The 20,837-nt window shown below is 36.2% G+C and overlaps 1 protein-coding gene and 1 pseudogene across 13 annotated transcripts in view; one reads left to right on the top strand and one right to left on the bottom strand.

The window, feature by feature from the left end:
- BCAS3 (BCAS3 microtubule associated cell migration factor) overlaps positions 1-20,837 on the bottom strand; it is a 592,168-nt gene that overhangs the window by 263,104 nt on the left and 308,227 nt on the right. For all 13 annotated transcript variants that reach the window (XR_012008696.1, XR_012008698.1, XR_012008697.1 and 10 more), the window contains 3 exons: positions 9,187-9,287; positions 6,501-6,697; positions 1,413-1,510 (listed from right to left, as the gene is read on the bottom strand). Coding sequence is in view for 10 of the 13 variants with exons in the window: in XM_072779640.1 (XP_072635741.1) it covers positions 1,413-1,510; positions 6,501-6,697; positions 9,187-9,287 (396 nt within the window). In the remaining 3 variants the exon portion in view is untranslated. The remainder of the gene's footprint in view (positions 1-1,412; positions 1,511-6,500; positions 6,698-9,186; positions 9,288-20,837) is intronic.
- Positions 19,404-19,485, top strand: LOC140607585 (U4 spliceosomal RNA; annotated as a pseudogene).

Genomic DNA, 20,837 nt, shown 5'->3' with positions numbered 1-20,837 from the left:
CCAACAAAGGCTACTACTGTAATCTTAAATAAAATACTTTAGGTTACAAGACATTGCTTCCAGGATTCACAATCATTAAATGATAATTCCAGATGAGCAGGATCTGTTAGCATTCTCAGATTGAAACTATCCAAAAGATTTATTAAGTCACCCATCTGAGTATTTCATTCAATGCAGGGAAGCAAGGAGAGAGACTTCACACATTTCTGTGCTTGTTTCCAGGGGACAAACATGGTTGCCAAGTGAAAGCAGAGAGACAAGTATGAGCTCTTTAAAGTAAGAGTCTACATTAAAAATGAAGGCAGAGCCCTGGACATGGACAGCTAAATCAGACACAAGGTACAATCTACTGACAAAAAAAAAAAAAAAAAAAAAAAAAATCAGAAAGCTAAGATAACGTACAAAACCAGTTAGCTTTCAAAACTTCAAAATACATCCAGACACAGAATCAGAAACAGAAGCTTTGGTCTTTTAAAAGTGACCTTCACAAATCAGTTTTCTGTTTGTTTCCATTTTCTTTCACAGTTTAAGCCTCAATCAAATCAGCAGTCTCTGGGGATTTTGAAATTGCTATAGATTAAAATCCTCTCTGACTCAACTGTTTGACTAATGCCGAGTATTTAATAATTCTACTCATAAGAGACTTTTTCTTGATGAAACCCTGATGTATGCTCTCTTCAGATGCTCTGCAGCTGCACCATAACAGAAAGATCACTGTCCTTATTTTCTTTATCAATGCATTTAGGGATGAAAAATGTATTATTATAAACAGGTACTTGGCAGATGTGGCAGAAAACGGTTTGACAATACTAGTGTAGCAACTATCACCTACAGAGGTAAAGATCTACTCCCGGGTATTAATATTACATATTCATGCCTTGCTTCCAAGGATAGAAGGTTAATAACTGTGATAGATAGACGAAAGTTAAGTTAATGAATTTCTAAACTTTATGCTTTCAATAATAAAAACCATTTAAGCAACAGCATTTGGACTCTCTACTTCCACAGATCAGGCACTTTGATACTCAACAGGTTGAGTAAATTGAATCCATATATTGTATTTACGTTCTCTGTCAAGGTTGCTTCTCCATATTTGAGAGATCAAAGGCAAAACAGTCATCAACCCTGTAGCCCTCAATACTGTGTTCATTACATTTAATCAAGTGCCAACCCCACCGCATCATTCACCAACCTTAACAATACTTAAATGCATGGCATTGTTTAGCAACAAATGATAAACCTTAAACACACACACACATATATGTGCACATCATGCACGCATATCCCAAAATAAACAAACACACACAAAAAAAGGAAGAGGAAGGCAAAAATATCATTCTCTCCATTGTGCAGGAAAAGAAATTTAAAACGCACAGAACTATCCAGCACACATTTTGGAGGCAGTTTTCTACCTGAGGCAGCATCAATCACGGTGGAAATTCCCCTTCGATCAGAGACTGGACGGGATGACCCTGGCATGCTGACTGGGTCAGAGCGGACCGGCTGGATCCTGCAATGCAATTTAATTTAATTCACATATGTTACCAGCATCAAAACTGTCGCATGCTACAACAGACCTTAAATCAGGGATGCTGGAATAGGCCAATCCATTAAAGAACCATTCATTCTAAAATGGGACAAACAGGGAAACTGCAGTCCCTAATTCTTGCGCAAAGCTAATGCACTATAAACATTCCCTACACTCTGGACCCCTTCTCCTTTTTGTAAGTTATTCAATAGATTCTAAGTAAGGGGTTGAAAATTGACATTAATTGAAAGGGATAAATTTAGTAGAATGGGAAAGGAAACAAAAAAACTATACCAAAACCTTTGACATTTCCAAGGGACAGATATGAAGAGTTTTGACACTCTTCAAATTTATGAAATAGCACCATAGCTAGTAACACCTGCTATAAAAGGCAGCATATACTAGATACAAAATTTTGAGCACTCCCTTACAATCCTGAATGAAAGTTACTTTATATATGACCAGAAGCATAGAAAAACAAAGCTGTGTTGGAATGTGGCGGCCACAGGTTTAGCTAGGATCACTTTTAACTAACTGACTTCCATAAAATTACCAATTAGCATATAAGAATCAATTAGAGTCTCAGCAAAACTGCAATTTACTACATATAATTTTAAGTTGCTTAGGAATGATAAACCTATAAATGCAAAGAGTCTATTTCCAGCTGTATTAGGCTAATATTATTAACATTAAAAAATCTGTATGACTACAGGATCTGAGAGCCCAGGCAACCTAGAGGAATAAAAACTTGTTACAGCAAACATTTTTGGTAATTCATTCATTCAATGAGTCTTTGCTGAATATTAAATGTGTGTCAGTATTATTCCAGGAACAGGCAGAAACAAAACATGAACTAATAAGGTCTGTGTGTGGGTATATGGTATAGCACAGACATTCATGACTGATGCAAAAGAAAATTACGAAAATGAGTGAAATAGGCAATAAAAGTTTAGAATGAGAAAACAGGTAATGAAATCAGGCTCCACAGCAGACTGAGAAGATCTTGTGGAGGTGTACCAGGAATCGGATATGTATACAGTAAAGGATATGTACATGCAGAGGAGCAAGAAGTGCTCTTTAAGCATACAACTAGAACAAGCAGCCCCATTGGATTGGTAACTAAGCATGACAAATGCAGGGCATCTTGAGGAACATGTTTGGCTGAAGCACAGAATTCACAGTGGACATTGGTGGAAGATAAATGCCATGGGACAGATTATAGAAGCCTGAAATGTCTAGTACAGACTGCAGAAAAGAGTAGTTACCAAAAGCACAGTTTAAATGTTTGTGTATTTGTTGTATGAAGAAAAGAAAAGAAGAGGCAGGTGAAGGACAACCCATGTGATCCAGCACTGGAAGCTGGAAGTACTGATAATAAATACTTGTCACTGTTCTTGTGGACAATGTGTACCACCCAACATTTGTTCTACTCCAGCTGATTTTGCTAAACCAGTCATGGTAATCCCATCGATTCATGGCAGAGATTAATCAGTTCCAGGATGGGCAGGCCTAAGCAAATTTGGGCCAGTAAGAAAAGAGGTACAGTGTATTTGAAATGTCTAGGAAAGATGTTTTCTGGTTCTTAAGAGAAATAAGAAGCTAGACAGTTAAATATGGTCAGTTCATCCACAGTAAAGTCCCCTCCTGGTCTAAACAACTTAAGTGGGCTAATAAATTTCCTATTATTAATTTGATTTATATTGGGGTTTCTGAATAATCTAGAGTTGTTGGTAGGTGAAACAGGCTGGCCGTGAATTGATGTATTGAAGTTGGCAACAGATACACGTGGGCTTATTCTATTATTTTCCTTAACTTTAAATATGTTTATATATGTTTGAAGTTTTTCCATAATAAAAATGACAAAAATAAAAACAAACTGGTAGGGATGATGGAAATGTTCTGGAATTAGATAGTGGGGATACTGCCCAACATAGTGAATATACTAAAAATCACTAAATTACACAGTGAATTTTATGTTATGAGAATTGTGTATCACTTAAAATAAAATACTGTGAATAAAGTCTGAATATCAAGTGTGTAACATGATGACTATAGTTGATAACACTGTATATCCGCTGAAAGAGTAAAACGTACATGTCCTCACTAAAATAATCACAACATATATACAGATATATATATTAAATATGTGAGCTGATGAATATGTTAATTAACTAGATGAAAAATTAAAGTAATAAAGCCAAAGGAGCTAACCTTCAGTAGAAAACCAGACTTTGTATCTCAGCTTCTTTTACATGATCTATTTCTCAGATCTATTAATAAATATTTCATTGGCCTTTTTTACAGTTTAAATCCCTACTCCAAGTAAGGAGCTGCCATGAGTTTATTTAGGTGTTTTTTCTTTTTTTTTTAGCTGACTCTTTACACTTGGTACCTTGTCCTGTACTCCATAAGGTATCACTAAGAATTATATGGTACTGTGATAGTCTGCCCCCCTATATACTAACCTAAATGTAAAGGGTCAGCTGAATCAAAAACACCTAAATAAAGTTTTTACAACTTAAAGGAGAAAGTAAGGCTAAGAGCCATAGTGCCATTGTATATAGCCCTAAAGAAATGTAGAAGAAACAGAGGTGGGGCACTCAGAGCAATAGTAAACAGGGATGAGGAGAATATAAATAGTTGGATTTCTAATTGGATGCTGGGGAGGAAATTGTACTAAACAGGCCTTTTATATTTGAAATAATGTAAGTCAAACCTAAATTTCCCATCAGAACTGTGTTCTCATGGAAGTTAAGGTTTTAACCAAGAGCCCATATGCTCAGATTTTTAAATATAAATTACAAGAGCAATTCAAAAGAAATTTATAAACCTGTGACTCAGTATAAAGGTATCTAAAGTTTAGATGTATCCAATAAACAGGACAATATTTGGGGTGCTTGGGTGGCTCAGTCAGTTAAGCATCTGAATCTTGCTCTTGGCTCAGGTCTTAAATTTGAGGTGGTGAGTTGAGGCCCCACATTGGGCTCCACGGTGGGTGTGAAGCCTACTTAAAAAACAAAAACAAAAACAAAAAAAAGGACAGTATTCTAATCAAATATATACAGTCTAAAACCATTTAAATGACAAATGCTAAAGTATAAGAAAAAGGAAAGCCCATGAGGAAAATTCTAGACAGAATTTAGGACAACAGTTTATCTGAAGAAGCAAGTTAGAGAGCTCTTAGATGAAGGGCTATGTCTGAAGTAAAGAGTAATTAAGCAAGTTGGAAGTCACAAAGCAAATGAACAGAGCTGTATACATAGGAGAGCTAGAAAGATACTCCAAAGAAAAGGGACAAGGGTGTATTACGGTATCAGGCGACAGTCATCAGAAAAAAAAGAAAAAAAAACGGATCTTGTGCATAGTTCAATAAAGAGAATAAACATAGTTTTATGTGTTGTCTATTTTAAATGTCTTATTATTGACATTTAAGTACCCAAATGACTTATAAACATGAATGAGTACACATTGAATCAGTAAGTTGAGGACCAACCACTTCCTGAAAATGGACTAACTACACCAGGTTACATTTTACTGCTGGTACCAGTGAAAACTGGTCTAGTACTCAGTATTGTCACTACTGCCTGATATCAGGGGGGAAAAGTCCCACTTCTGAAAAGCCAAAAAAGATATTCTAGGGTTTTTTGTTTTGTTTTGTTTTTTTAAAAAAGAAAAATGTATGGATGAAAGAAATAAAGTAGAAAGCAAACAAAAAATTAAGACACTAGAAAAGTATTACAGGAGACATGTTCCATTAATATGAATTATTCGTTTATTTTTTAAAGCAAGCTCTACGTGAACATGGAGCTTGAACTCATGACCCCAAGATCAAGAGTTACATGCTGTACCTACTAGGCCAGCTAGGTGCCCCATGAATTACTCTTAAGAAAGAAACATCTAGGGCAGCCCTGGTGGCTCAGTGGTTTAGTGCTGCCTTGAGCCCAGGGACTGATCCTGGAGATCCGGGATCGAGTCCCATGTTGGGCTCCCTGCATGAAGCCTGCTTCTCCCTCTGCCTGTGTCTCTGCCTCTCTCTGTGTCTCTCATAAATAAATAAATAAATAAATAAATAAATAAATAACATCTTAAAAAAAAAAAAAGAAAGAAAGAAACATCTAGGCCTAAGCTACCTCTGCAACAGCTTTTGCACTGTTAGACAAACAGATATTGACAAAGAGGTATATAAAAACATATTTCCAACCTACAATTGGGGACTCATTTTTCCATAATTTTTAAAGAGATGTAAGAAAAAGGTCTATGTTAGATTCAAGTAAGATACATTACAGAACTTTTTATAAGAGAAGACAAGGAAAGGGAGATTACATTGTATTAGACTGAGCCCTTCATTGTTATACCAGAATGTGTTAAGTCTGGATGTAACAAATTAAACTGGTAAGCAAACTTGAGACTACAAAAGTTAAAGGTTTTTAGTTGCATTAGAAAAAAAAACTTTAATAACAAAAAGCATACTTTGTCAATCTTGTACATGATTCTTACAAGTGAGAGTCAGAGAATATAGTTGATGAATATGTATATAAATATATATATAATAAACTATAAGTGAATTTATATCAATTTTTTTCTCATCTGAAAACTTTTTAAAGCCTAAAAGAAGGGATAAGCAGGATTTCAATGAAGGTTAGTTGAAAGCAAAGTGTTAGTAAGATCAGGTAAGGAGAGTACTCTCAGACTTTAAGCAGTTAGAAATAGGAGGAAGACAGTGTAAAAATGATATATTTTTTAAATGCATTGAATATTACATTTAGGGAAATACAATCCAAAACACACATATTTATTGAATGTAGAGAGATCCCACATAAGATCCCCAGCAATAATAGTGAAACAAGCTACAGTGCATGTATTTTGTACCATAAAACTGTGCCAGGAAGGAAAATGTAAATATTACCTAAGATGCTCATTACAAATGAATATATTAATCCAGTCAAATTACTCTCTAGTTCTTATTTCTTACCTGAGACTGTTGAGATCAAGATCATCTGTATCAAAATCCAAAAGGGGCTGTGGAGTATCACTTGGACCGTGAGACTGCAACACAGATGAGCTGGATGATATGACTGTGGTCTGGCCTGAGGGATGGATGGTTTTGAACTGGAACTGTGGACCCATCCACAGACGCCTGTGGGGTCCAGTGTGTGTTACAATTTCTACCTGGAACAGATTATGAATCACGATTTAAATGTATTATGACCTCCTTTTAAGATGCTTTCACTATCCCCCCATCTTGTCTCCAAACACCCTCCAAGCTCATCTTAACCAAGTGAGAGAGGTACAGGGCATCCACAATCAAAAGGCAATGGTAATCACAGCCTATATATGCATTCACTACATCCTTCTATTGATTTTTACCAAAATAAACAAAAAATTCGTTTTGTGTGTGTATTTACACGTGTGAGCATACATGCACACAACACGCACACACACACACCACACACACTTATACAACACAGAAGTCATATGAGAGTAAAAGCACCAGTTGCCTGCCTCATATAACTAGCATCAACTCCCTAGGGACTACCTTTGTCATTCATTCTAGACAGTACTTACGACTTTGTGGGCATGTAGTGAATACTACACCTATTAATACACAGATTAAAAGTAATTCCTTCACTGAGGATCAAGCTCATGACAAACTTCAAGTTGTTCTTGAACTATCCAAGGAAAAGAAAAGGTCTGAAATAATTTTAAACACCCAAAGCCAGCTTCTTTCCACAATTATACTGTAGCATTTACTCAGCTACCCTCAAAATCCCCCCAAATCAGGTTTTAAATGAAGAGTATTATATATTTTCTCTCAGACTAGATTTGTCTTCAAAATATCATTATTTAATTAGAATGTTTCCTCCACTACCATGAACATTGACACAGGTATTTTAAGTGCTGCAAAACAGTAATACTACAATGTTTATGAATTTCATGGTCTATAGAGGGGATAAAGAATGGTGCCAATATTGAAGACTTTAAAGACAGAGCAGAGAGTAGAAGAAACAGAGTAAAACATGAAAATAAACATATCATATGATTTTATACATGAGCAACTTGATGAAGAAACTAAATATGCAAATGTTTGGTGAAAGACTACCTCTCAATGTCCTTAATTGCGGCATCCACGTCTGTTACACACTTTATAGAACTGACTTCCCATGTGCCTTCATTTTGCCCTGAGTTCTTTTATATTTAATCACATTTCTCTGATTGCGGTGATTAATTCTTAACAAAACATAACTGAAAAGGTTCACAGAGTGTGGCTCTGTGTTTGTTAAGTCCTAAAGGGCAAAAGCATCATCATGGTCTTGGAACAATATTCACATTCCCACTAATCACAGGGCGAAAAATACTCTGATTTAGGACAGTGATTTCTGATTCAAGTAGTTGTATTCTGCAATGTAAATTAGGCCACAGATAAAGCATTCTGTGTATTTTAAGCTCAAAACCATCCGTGTCACAGAGCCGAGAGGTAAACAGATGCCTATGCAATTTCACTGAGGGAATGGCCAGATGTTCCTACTCACTCTCCTGTTGTGTGCAGTACAAACATATTGTATATACTTTCACACTGACAGCACACATTACCCCTTTTCCTAATTGAAAAGTTGAAGTGAAGGACAGTGGTTTCTTTGCCAGCATTTTTTGTTTTTTACTTTACCGTGGTATCCTCAAGAAAGGAGGCACCTCCATATGCCAAGAACTGAAGCATCGACCCTCCTTCATGGAGCTTCCCGTGAGTGCTTCAGGTGTAATGAAATGTATGTCACTTAGAAATAATCTGATTCTCCGGCTTCCAGATTCCCTGTAGTTTTATAGGCTACCCTCCCTGAGAAAGCAGTGAAACTTCATGGGCCTCCACTGAGGCACCTGTCTGATGAAAAGCTGCTTGGATTGGTAATCTGAGACAGGTCATTAACTTTACCAAATGATGTCAGACTTGAGGCAGACATAACAGCATTTGTAATGAAGTCATTTGTAATCTCATCATTTTGAAATCTGCCCAAGTATCTTTTATTTCAAAGCCCTTGAAATGAAGATAGTTTCACCTGGCAAGGCGAGAAAGGGTCAGCTGGAGTGGTCACAGGACTGATTTGGAGACCACTGGAGGTGGTGGTCCACGAACTGAGGAAAGGAACCCAGCTGGGCACAATCAGGACATGGGCTGATGAGAATGCTGGCCTTTTCCAATCAGAGTATGGGCCCAAGCTTCAGAAAATGTTGGTTCCACAAAACATATCCCACACATTACTGAATGGTTTCATGGTTTCAACAAGACCAATTCTTTTTTTTTTTTTTTAACAAGACCAATTTTTATTTTAATCTAAACAGTCCATCTAAAACCCAAGGTTCTAAGGGATATATAAATGGACTGTTTGAAAGCTATGCGTATTTCATGCTCTCTGTATGAAAGCTAATGTACACATACACACACATGTATATAATACATATAAAATATATGTATATGTATCCTTGCAGCAATATTTATAAGAAAGACAATGGATTCATTCTTGGTGGTCCTACAAAGAGTTCCCAAGTCTGCCCATTTTCCTCCAAGGAAAATAGTTTTTAAGATTTTAGAATTCAAGAATAAGAAGAGACAATGGATTTCTGCTTTATTTCATTTTAACAGGCCAAACATTTTAGACTTTTACCTGAGAAAGCCATTCTTCATCTTCCTGTCCACTATGGTCAGAAGCTAAACTGTCATAGGACCCATGCCGAGTAATGGGCCCTGGACTTCCAGGGGGAACCACTGTAGGAAAAGGAAAACATATTTAAACAACTTTAACCCATGCAGTGCTAAAATTAATGAGGCTGCAACCATCTTGGATACCATGGTAGTTTTTCAGATAAAATATGACATTTAATGCACAAGGGCAATTCAAATAATGAACAAGAAAGACTGAATTTCTTAGGAGTAAGGAAGAACTCCAAGTGCACTTTAAAAAGTATCTGTAGGAATTTCATCATGCTAGATGTCAATGTAAAAGAAATGAACAACCAGTTACATCTTTGCAGCACAAATACTTTAAGGAGCAGTGACAATTCCATAACACATTCAGGACAGTTTGGTCATTTCCAATTAAGACAGAAATTAATTTGATGCAGTTCCTATAATTTGGGAAGGAATTTTTAAGACAAATGTCAAGAATCTTTAAGAGTCTACTTAAAAAAAAAAGAGTCTACTTAATAGTTTCCTATAAATTAAAAGGTATAAGTATGCATTTTTAACTTAAAAACACTTCCAGTTCCTGAAACACCTCATTTATCCTAAGAATTGTTTCATTTTCTTGGATATTTCAATAGTTTCCCCAATTCTGAAGTGGTAAGATATAGGCTTAAAGTACAAAGAGTCTATTTTCTCAAACTAAGAATAACCTTTGCTTAGTCAAAGCAATAAAATTATTCGACATTTATTAATGAATTCTTACTGTAAACCAAATATTATCCTAATAAAACCTTAGCCTTTTCTTTTCAAAGTCCCATAGTATTTATTTGCTTATATTTATTAAAAAATACTTTATTTTTTGGAATACTTTTAATAAGGTTCACAGCAAAACTAAGAACACACATTGATTTCTCATATACTCCCTGCCTCTACAATTTTAATACTAAGAGAAATAAAACAGTGAAAAACTGGGGGAAGTAGAGGGAAAAAAGTAAAAAAGGAGGAAGAAAAGCGTAGGAGCATTTGAAAAAGAAGAAATAGAAAAGAATGAGAAACAAAAAATTATTTCATAATTTCTGTTCCCCAGAGATATGTATATATGCATCTACATGTGCTATATTCCTGTAGGCTACATTCCTAAAAATGAAATAAAAGGATATGAACATAGTTAAATATCTTAATGCTTACTAGGAGTTAGATACGTTTATGAGCAGTGACTGAGAATACTAATCTCACTGCACTCTTGCCAGACAAGGTAATCTGAAGAGCTGAATATTAGTGAAACAGATTCAAATCAAGTAGAGGAGACGAGCCTAGGGCAAGATTTTAAAGGATGCACGCACAAAAATAACCTAACTTAACTTGCTGGTGGAGAAGTGGTGTACCTAAGCCACCAATTACTGCTCAGAGGGGAATAAATAGTATTAAAGTGTAAGATTCTCAGTAGTTAAAAAAAAAAAAAAAAAAAAAAGATTCTCAGTAGTTAAAATAATTAGCTACTATTTTTTAAAATCATGGTTCTACTTCTGAAAGGCATGCTGGCATCTGGCACAAAACACCAGTGATCACCAAAACAGAACATCTGATTTTCTTAACGATTCTGAACAATTATCACTAAGAAAAGAGTATCATAATAATTATCTAATTAATATTTAATAATCCTCTTGGGAATAATTTTGGTGTGTATTACAAAACTGTTAAAAGTTAAAACTGTTAAGTAAATCTATGTTTGCAAAAGGCTGAGTTGTTCCTAAACCATCTGTTATCTTTTCAGTAAATAAATTTTATATTAAATTCTTTTTTAAAAGATTTATTTATTTATTTGAGAGAGAGAGCAGGGGGAAGGGACAGAGGGAGAAGGAGACCAAGAATCTCAAGCAGACACCCCACAGAGCATGGAGTCCGATGTGGGGCTCAATCTCACAACCCTGAGATCATGATCTGAGCTGAAATCAAGAATCAGACGCCTAACCACCTGAATCAGCCAGGTACCCCTATATTAAGTTCTTAATACAGAACAGAACAAGTGGATCCTTCAAACCTTCTATCAACAGTAGTCAAGAAGGTGACTAAGGACAAATATCTAAAGGTTAGGACATACTTTGGAAAGGGGTTGAGGGTGGAGAAGATTTTAAATAGGTGAGGGAATAGGTCATGCAGATATCTGAGGGGAAAGTGTTACAAAGAGAATAAGTACAAAGATTTTGAAGTGAGAGCATAAAGGAAATGTTTTGGTAATTATTTGGGCACTAACATGGTTGGATGTGGTCAGGCAGATTGAGAGTGGAAGATGAGTCAGTAAAACAAAAGGGGCAGAGAGGGAGGATGAGCAGATGGCTTAGGACTCCCCTCCACCCCAGTAAAGCCAGGGTAATGGGATGGAAAGATATGAGAAAGTTTTAAAGAAATGTAAGAAATTATATCCTTGTATACCTAACTAGTATTTAATGAGAATATTTCCAAGACTTTGCGTTGCATTCTATATATGCTGAGCCCAGGCTAGTACCTGTCACAGAATAAGCACTCTGTAAGTATTAAGTGAATGGAATTTTGGATTCTGGACTAAGTGAGGACATTAGAATGGCTGGACATTTATTTATCCATTATCAAAATGGGATAAGCTTTAAAAAGAATACAGTGTCAAGGAGGGGGTAAGGAGCAGGATTATAGATGAAACAGGATTAGTCATGAGTTGATCATTGTTGAAGCTGGAAGTAAGTACATGGAGAGTCATTGTACTATCGTTTTCTAATTTTGTGTATGTTTGGCATTTCCCATAGTAAAAAGTTAAAAAAAAGAAAAAGAAGAATCCTGCTCCCCCCAACTGTCCCTCTACTTTCCTAAGAAAGTGATAAAAATACCAAATATATATCTATGAAACATTAAATCTGAATCCTGAATTCCTAAATAGAGATTTTAAGAGTTCCATACCTAATGTTCACTAAAAGTTTTTCAATAGCTTTGAAACATCTAGAAGATTCACAATATAAAATACAAGTCTGATGGGATAACATTTTCAACATCAAATAAATATCCTTCCCATCTTTGTGTTTAAAAATATTCCCCAATCCAGGTGGGAAGAACATTTCATGTTCACTACGTTAAGGAAACAATGACATATCAAGTTACAATGAAAAAAGAACTCAAAACCTTGACCCTGGGATAAGAAAAGAACCTGAAAGTATGATGATTAAGAGCAAGGTTTTCCATACTCCCACCAGCCAATTACTAGGAAAGATTGAGATTATTAGAGCAAGAGTGCGATCAGCAGAAAGGGAGAAAAAGAGGGTCCCTAAGGAAGGGTTAAAAGAATGACAGAACCCCAGGAGTTGTAGGGATAAAACGTCTGTGAAAAATCGTATCTTTATTCTTGGATAGAGCTCAAGGAAGTAGCAAGAGGTCTCACACGGTGCAAAGAAGAAGAAGAAATGTGCACATAGCATGTCTACATAGTCAAGTCTACATGATCACCTCTCCAAATTCCCCATGGATCAGCTGAGAACAATATTTTGTATGTGCACAAGAGTACTACAGAAGAGATCCAGAGAACTGACAAATTTTGAAAAAACTCTGGAGTACAAACGAGGATGGATGCTACAGAGGGTGGATGCTACAGAGACCTATATGAACCAGTAACCAATGATCAGGTAGGGAACCGGGGCATCCCAGTGGTCACAGTAAGGATAAAATGTCTCCAAGTCTCTCATCTCCTATCTTTGCCCTCTGTAAGCCCTGGAGGATGTAGATGCAATTTTGGAGGGGGCATAACTGATTGAGATTAATTTTTGCACATCTGTTAGAAGGCACAGAAAAGAATTATACAGGAGAGTTTGTTTCTAGAAAAAATTTAAGTTCCATATCTCACAAGCCTGAGCTCAGTGGGCCAACATACACACCTTCTATATTAAGAAAAATGTTAAGTATATTTTACATTTACCAACTATTTGTAGATAATTAATAAACTTGGGACAGGAAAAGAATATGGAATTCTGAAATCAAAATCTCCACCATCTTCCTTCCCTTCCTTAGGAACAGTAATTTAAAACAAGCCTAGCCATCTAACTAGAAAGGATACACTGCCAATTTACTTTAGAGACTACAACTTCAAAAGTACTGCCTCTACACACAGGCATGTGGTAAGTATAGATCAACAAGCAAGGGCAGGATGAGCAGATCATTATGAGGTAACTGTGAGCCAGACTTTGTTTATATTGTGTTCTCAGGAAAGCAGATCATGCTTCTAGTGAGTAAATAAATGCTAAAAAAAAATCACCAAGTGTATTTTGCTGTCTTACAGTGATATATGGGTGTATCTCTGTGTACATACGTGTGTTTCTATGTATATATTTATATAATTTAATATGTGTTTATGTGCAAAGCAAACAAAAAACAAATCTGCTTCAGTGCCGATCTTTGCCAATTAGTCCTGTAAACCTAAACCCAAAAAACTTCCAAATCGGTAGAACAACATGAGTAAAATTATGAACAGAAAGATTAAATGCTCCTCTGATAATGACCCTAAGTCTGAAGCTACATAACAAAATTTTCAATATTATAAGGTGGAAAATGTCAATTGATAACATAACATCTCAGATATGTAAATAGTTTGCACAAATTCTCTGGTTTTGAATTTTTAGGCATCTTCTGCACCATAATGTAAGGATAAATCAGCACAGAATTTTTATAAATTACCCATATAAAATATACTATTTCTGAGTTAAAGAAAGTAAAAAGTATTGATTTAGATGTTGTTTTACTATAGGTACAAAGTATTAAGCTATTTAAATAATAACTGCTAAATTAAAGAGTTATAAATATATTTTTAGAAAAGATTTTATTTATTTGAGGGGGACAGGGCTGGGAGGGACAGGGCTGGGGGTGGGGGATGGAGAAAAACACTCCCTGCTTAGATCAAGCCTGACACGAGGCTCAATCCTGGGACCCTGAGGGTCATAACCTGAGCTGAAATCAGACACTTAACCGACTGAGCCTCCCTGGTACCCCTAGAGTTATAAACATTGTATTAAAAGACATCTAAAGATGCTTTAAAGTCTTTAGTCTTTTTAATACTGATTAATAGAATGAATATGGACTATTACTTGTAGGTTAAGATATGTAGGATTAAATTAAGGTTTCAAAAATGAGTTATTAGTCCTAGAGAAATTTAAATCTTGTTTTCCCCAAAACAATAACAGCATATCCTCAATTACAAGGAATCAAATTATTTCTAAAAGATCCAAAGAGGGCAGCCCCGGTGGCGCAGCGGTTTAGTGCCGCCTGCAGCCTGGGGTGTGATCCTAGAGACCCGGGATCGAGTCCCACATTGGGCTTCCTGCATGGAGCCTGCTTCTCCCTCTGCCTGTGTCTCTGCCTCTCTCTTGCTCTCTCTGAATGAATACAGAAATCTTTAACTTTTTTTTTTTTTTTTTTTTTTTTAATTTTTATTTTATTATTTATGATAGTCACAGAGAGAGAGAGAGAGAGGCAGAGACATAGGCAGAGGGAGAAGCAGGCTCCATGCACCGGGAGCCCGATGTGGGATTCGATCCCGGGTCTCCAGGATCGCGCCCTGGGCCAAAGGCAGGCGCCAAACCGCTGCGCCACCCAGGGATCCCGAATACAGAAATCTTTAAAAAAAAAAAAAAAAAAAGATCCAAAGAGTAGTAACTAGATATCAGTAACCTAGGTTCACCTGCAAAATATCTAGTGTTCCAGTTAGAGAAGTTTTTACCATTAATATACTGAATACATTAGGGCAGGTAATTACTTTTTTAGTGTATTGGGCATGCTTTAGATACTCAGAAAAAAGTCATATCTCCTATCTGTGGAGTTTACAACAGAGTACACAGAGTCTAGGTATTCTGTTAAGACAAAAGAATAAATGGAAAAAATATTTGCTCCCAGCACCATTTGCTTTTAAAGCAATGAAAGAAAAAAAGATTTGACAATGCATATCGAAACGAACAGACCAACCACTTACAGGTTATAAGCATCTTTTTTACATAAACTAACACAAAGGATAACGCTTATTTATGAAGCCAATGACGGCAAAAATCTGTTTGGTTCTGTTCTGTTCTTGTTCTACTTTTCCCGGCATTTCTTGAACTCCCAGTAATAAATTCTCTTAGATGGGGCTCTCGAAGCTTCAGAGGACATAGCTAATCAACTGCAGGTTCTGCTGCCAGTGAACGCCACACTCCCAACTTTAGGAAATGTTTAAAAGCTATTCTGCTTGAAATGTATCTCAACGCTATTGGAATCAGGGAAATCTGCTTCTCAAATAATGAGAATTGCTATTCCAAATGGTATCTAGTTTTTTATATGAGCTACAAGTCTCTGCTTTAGCTCCTGTTGAAAAACCTAAAATATGTTCATAAACTGAACATATTAATCTAAAAAGAAACTTCGGGAGTCTTTTAATAGGAAGAAATGAATGTGGATCCAAAGTGTTTTTCTGGAAAAGTGAGTGTGAGCTGGCTGGGTCATATGGCAGCTGTGTGAACAAAGTATTCCGCGTAAGATTCAAGACCAAAAGCAGCTTGTTTCCTACTCCCTGCTTTTTCCTCCCAATCCTCCACAAACAATAAAGCCTTCACCATGCTGAAGTCTTTAGTGGAGACCTGAGAGGTGAATAATGTTGTGCCGCCTTTATTCGGTTCTTTCAGTTACTTAGGGGAACAACATGCCTTTTTCTAGCAAAAAAGAAATTTGTGACTTCAGTGACATCATGTTGCCTTGAATGAAACAGCTCAGGTTCAAAGTTCACCCAAAGGCCAACAATGATAAACTCTCACCCAAGGACAAGTTTCAATATATTTTTGGTACTTATTAAAAACAGCATCTATATAGCAGTCATATGATAAGAGAGGGCTCTTTACCAAACTGTTTCTGATCAGAAAGCACTGGGGACCTGAAAAAGAAATGCTGCTTGGGAATGCAGTCTCCTGGCACAGGAGGCCAAAATTTGCCTTTTAAAAAGTAAGGCTCAAAAGACAAATAATCTAAAAGTAAAATGGTCTTCCACATTTCTCCATGAACCACCAATTCACAAAAAAGGAATACAATCACCAACTAGCACCTGTAAATTAGAGACTTGTAAATTTAAACAAGTTAGGCTTTCAGAATGCCTGGGTGGCTCAGTGGTTGAGTGTCTGCCTTCGGCTTAGGGCATGATCCTGGGGTTCTGGGGCATCGGGCTCCTGCGGGAAGCCAGCTTCTCCCTCTGCCTATGTCCCTGCCTCTCTCTCTGTGGCTCTCATAAATAAATAAATACAAATTTTTTAAAAATGGCTTTCATACTATCAAATCGGCAAAAATTAAGCTCTGGACTTTTAAAAAATAATTTTTTAAAAAGGGAGAAGGCTCTCAGGTCAAAAATAACATACCTAAATACATTAAGTAATGGGAAGCAATCTTATTCTTATTAAGGAAGCAACTCTTATTTCTACTGAAGTCTAGAAAGCAGTTTTTCTCTAGTTTATAAATGTACAATGATTCACTGAATTTCATACACAGAGGGGTAAAGCAATACCACTATGTATTACTGGCTATCTTATTTATTAGGAGCCACCTCTTGTACCAGAGCAACAACAGCTGAAGTGTTACAATATATAAAAGGGAACAAGCTTTACCTACGTTATATACTAAACAGATCAATGATTTCCTTGTACCCTGACCCTGTGGTACCATAGATGTTCTCTAATTAATTATTAAAGTTTTCTAACAGTCAGTCATTGTACAGCTCTGATTTCACTTTCCTTTTATTCTACATTCCCAGAAGAACAGTCACAGGCAATATATAATTGGAAAAATGACATATCCTCATTGCCTATGAGATAACAGATTTCACTGAATAACTGACAACACTGGGTGTATGTCTTCTCCACCCTGCACTGTCTCCTTTTCCCTCCCCGCCATGGTATCATATAGTATTCCCACAGAAGACATAAACCAAGGAGCTTGCATTTGTTATTCCGGCTGCCATAATGGTCCTTTGACATATAGCATCTGGACAAGTTATACCTGGAGGTAGTCTGGAAGGAGTCACAATTACGTTTTGCTCAACATAACTGTAAATATCACAAAATGAAGATAAAGAATAAAACATACTGATTTCATGCTATCAGCAAGACCAGTTATTCCACTAGAAATTTCATACTGTCCCAATATAGTTCTGGGAACTAAGGAGATTGCAACAATCCCTTCAAAACACTTACAATTAAGCTCAAGATGGAGTTTATTTACCTGGAATAATGTCCACAATGCATATTTAATGTGGATTATGGCAACTCAGTTCTCAGTACAACTACATTATATATATATTAAAACTACAGCAGGACAGTTTAAAAAGTCCACCCTTATTATTTTAAAAGATCATATTATGACTACATAATACCTTGGTTGTAGTTTATAGATAACAGTTTTGTTTTACTATGGGTTACAGAACCTAGCCAGGCATGTAGGTCTAAATAACAACAAAACTATTTTTACCAAAGCTCGCCTTTACAAAAGTGTAGGACAGAAGGCATCACTTATAGCAGTTGTCTCCTAGGAGGGGATGAAGCTGGCTGGGGACAGGGATGGCTTTTTCTCAGTAAATATTCCTTGATACCTTTAAAACTGTATTTAATATGTACCTATTTAAAATTTATATTTATAAAAAGTTGTGGCATAAGCACACTCTAGTTGATTTGGTTAATGCAGTCAACCCAAGAAGTTAATAAAGGAAAACAAAGAAATCGGATGCATATCAATGAATGATGGAAACCAATGTGTGAAATAAAAGTTGAGCTTACTACATAATGAGTCATGCATTTCCCCAACTATTTTCTTAGGTTTAGTTATGTTTTCCTTAAGGGGAGGGGGCTGTGGAAGTGCTCATATACACTTATTCTCCTACTCACTGCATATATAGTCATTTATCATTATCTTTATTCACACACACACACACACACACACACACACACACACTATAGGACCAGATTTTAGCAACTGCTCAAGGACATGCGGTAATATGTGTTTCTGTTGATGGACATGAATCTTTGCTGGAAGCCAGAGGGTCTCCCAGTGCTAATTCTACGTAGAATTATGAGTTGTAATCTTTCAGTAGTGGCAAATGTATTCTTACAGATAATACTGTTATGTTAGATGCGTTTCTTTCAAGAGTAATCAATTCTCCATTCTAAATTCAAGGAACACTATAAAACATAATACCCTTATAAAGAGACCAAGATGAGCAGAAGATATGCAGAAACTCTGTGCACTGATGTCTTGAGATTAAAAAAAAAAATCCGTGTTTTTGATCATTAAACTGCATTCAGTTATCAATGTACTGACTTGCGCATGTAGGCAATAGGCCAGTTATTGTAAACTTACTGTGCTTGGTCCCATCTGTAATGGCAGAGTTGAAGAGTAACTCTCGTTACTCCCATTTCCAAAATAAAGTACAACAAACAAAAATAAAGTGGAGGCAGTTGTTTGCAAATGTAAAAATGTCAAAAAATCTTTTTTTGCAAATAATTAATACAGCTTCTTCCATGCTTCACTTATTATCCAGTTACATATTGGATAAGTCCAGATCATTATACAGCAGGAAGAATTAAGTACAAATTTTTCTCTTGCCTAAGCAAAAGAGGTAAAGTTCTCTTAGAATGGAGAGTTAAAAGCTTTTTGACCTGGAGGACATCAATGTTTGTAGCCTATACTTAGAAATATAATAAAAATCTTTCCAAACAATCATTAAGGATCCAACGATGTGTTCCACACAATAGAAAAACTATGTTTTCAAATTTTTACCTCTAAATAAATCAGAAAAAAATAAATAAATAAATAAATAAATAAATAAATAAATAAATCAGAAAGTTCATAGAACCAAGAAGATAGGGGAAAGAATGAGACAGAGAACACTAGCTCACAACCATCACAGGGTTTTCTCTCTTTCCAAATGCAAGAGAACAGTTTCAAAGGCTTATTCTACCCTTTACTGCTCCACAGTGTAAAACTACTGGAAAGAGTTAACTCCACAAATCATTGCCAGTGTGTAAACTACAAATTATGTAATGGCCATAGTAGTTATGTTTTTTTTAAGTCCTTATCATTAGATACATATTAAAGTATTTGTAGGTAAAAAAGATACAATAGTGGGTGGCTGTCTCATAATACTTTACCAGCCATATATTAAAAAAAAAAAAAAAAAAGATTAGGTTTGCGCAGTGGCAGTACCGTAGCCAATGAGGTTTATCCGAGGTGTGATTATTGCTAATTGGAAAAAAAAAAAAAAAGATTTTGAGGGCACCTAGCTGGCTCAGTCAGTAGAGCATGTGACTCTTGATCTTGGGGTTGTGAGTGTGAGCCCCACAATGGGTATGGAAATTACTTAAAAAAATAAAATCTTGAGGGGCACCTGGTGGCTCAGTTGGTTAAGCATCTGCCTTTGGCTCAGGTCATGATCCCAGGACCCTAGGATCAAGCTCTGCATGGGGCTCCCTGCTCAGCGAGGAGTCTGTTTCTCCCTCTCCCTCCATCCACCTCCGCCCCCAACTCATGCTCTTGTACTCTCTCTCTAATAACTAAATAAAATCTTAAAAAAAAAAATCTTAAAAAAAGAAAGATTCTAAAGGAACAGAGAAAACAAGAGAGGAAGAATGTTGTTAATTGTTAAAGCTGGGTGATAGGTAGATTCATTATATTGGTCGCTGTATTTCTGTATATGCCTGAACATTTCCAAAATTTAAAAAAAAATTTTTTAAAGACTTATTGTGTGAAGGTCTGAAAAAAAGCTGAGCAGGTATTTCTTGACACAGAGTCATCTTGATTCTTTTCTTGGCTAGGGTATGAGATACATGAAGTATTTGGAACCATGTTGTTTTCACACAGCACTCTATGCGTGAGAATCATTTATGTTAATTCCTTTAGCTCTAGTTTACTGGATAACACTTAATTTCTACTCTCTAAGACAAATTGAAATAGTCTGTCCCTTTTTTTTCTCTTCTTTCCCTTCCTTCTTTCTCTTCCTGCCTTCCCTTTTCCCCCCTCCCCTTCTCTTTCTTCATCTTTCTCTCACTGCTTTCCAAAAAAAAGTTTTTTTTGAAAATTACCTACTTAATATTATATGAATACATATTTATTATAAATTTCAAAGAACATGAAACTTTAAAAAAAATGAAAGGGTTACTGGAATAGTGGACAGTGATTCCAATGATAATCTTTCAGAAAATCAAGCATTCTTCTGCATTTTAGAAATCTTAAGGTTCAGAGTCTTATGTTTTTTAAGTAAAAGTTTCAGAGTCTTAAGGTAACTATTGCAAAGGACTTCCAGGGTAAGGCTTTTTAGAATACAATGAAACCACGAAAACCCTCACTCCCTATAAAATTACTAAAGGAAGGATCCCTGGGTGGCGCAGCGGTTTGGCGCCTGCCTTTGGCCCAGGGCGCGATCCCGGAGACCCGGGATCGAATCCCACATCGGGCTCCCGGTGCATGGAGCCTGCTTCTCCCTCTGCCTGTGTCTCTGCCTCTCTCTCTCTCTCTGTGTGACTATCATAAATAAATAAAAATTTTAAAAAATTACTAAAGGAATGAAGATACTCAAAACAAATAAGCTTAAGAGAAATTTTCTATTTGCATCAATAAAAT

This window comes from Canis lupus, chromosome 16 (assembly GCF_048164855.1).
Source record: "Canis lupus baileyi chromosome 16, mCanLup2.hap1, whole genome shotgun sequence".
NCBI classification, from domain to species: Eukaryota; Metazoa; Chordata; class Mammalia; order Carnivora; family Canidae; genus Canis; species Canis lupus.
The sequence above is the reverse complement of the archived record's forward strand: the minus strand, read 5'-3'. Positions and strand labels throughout refer to the sequence as shown.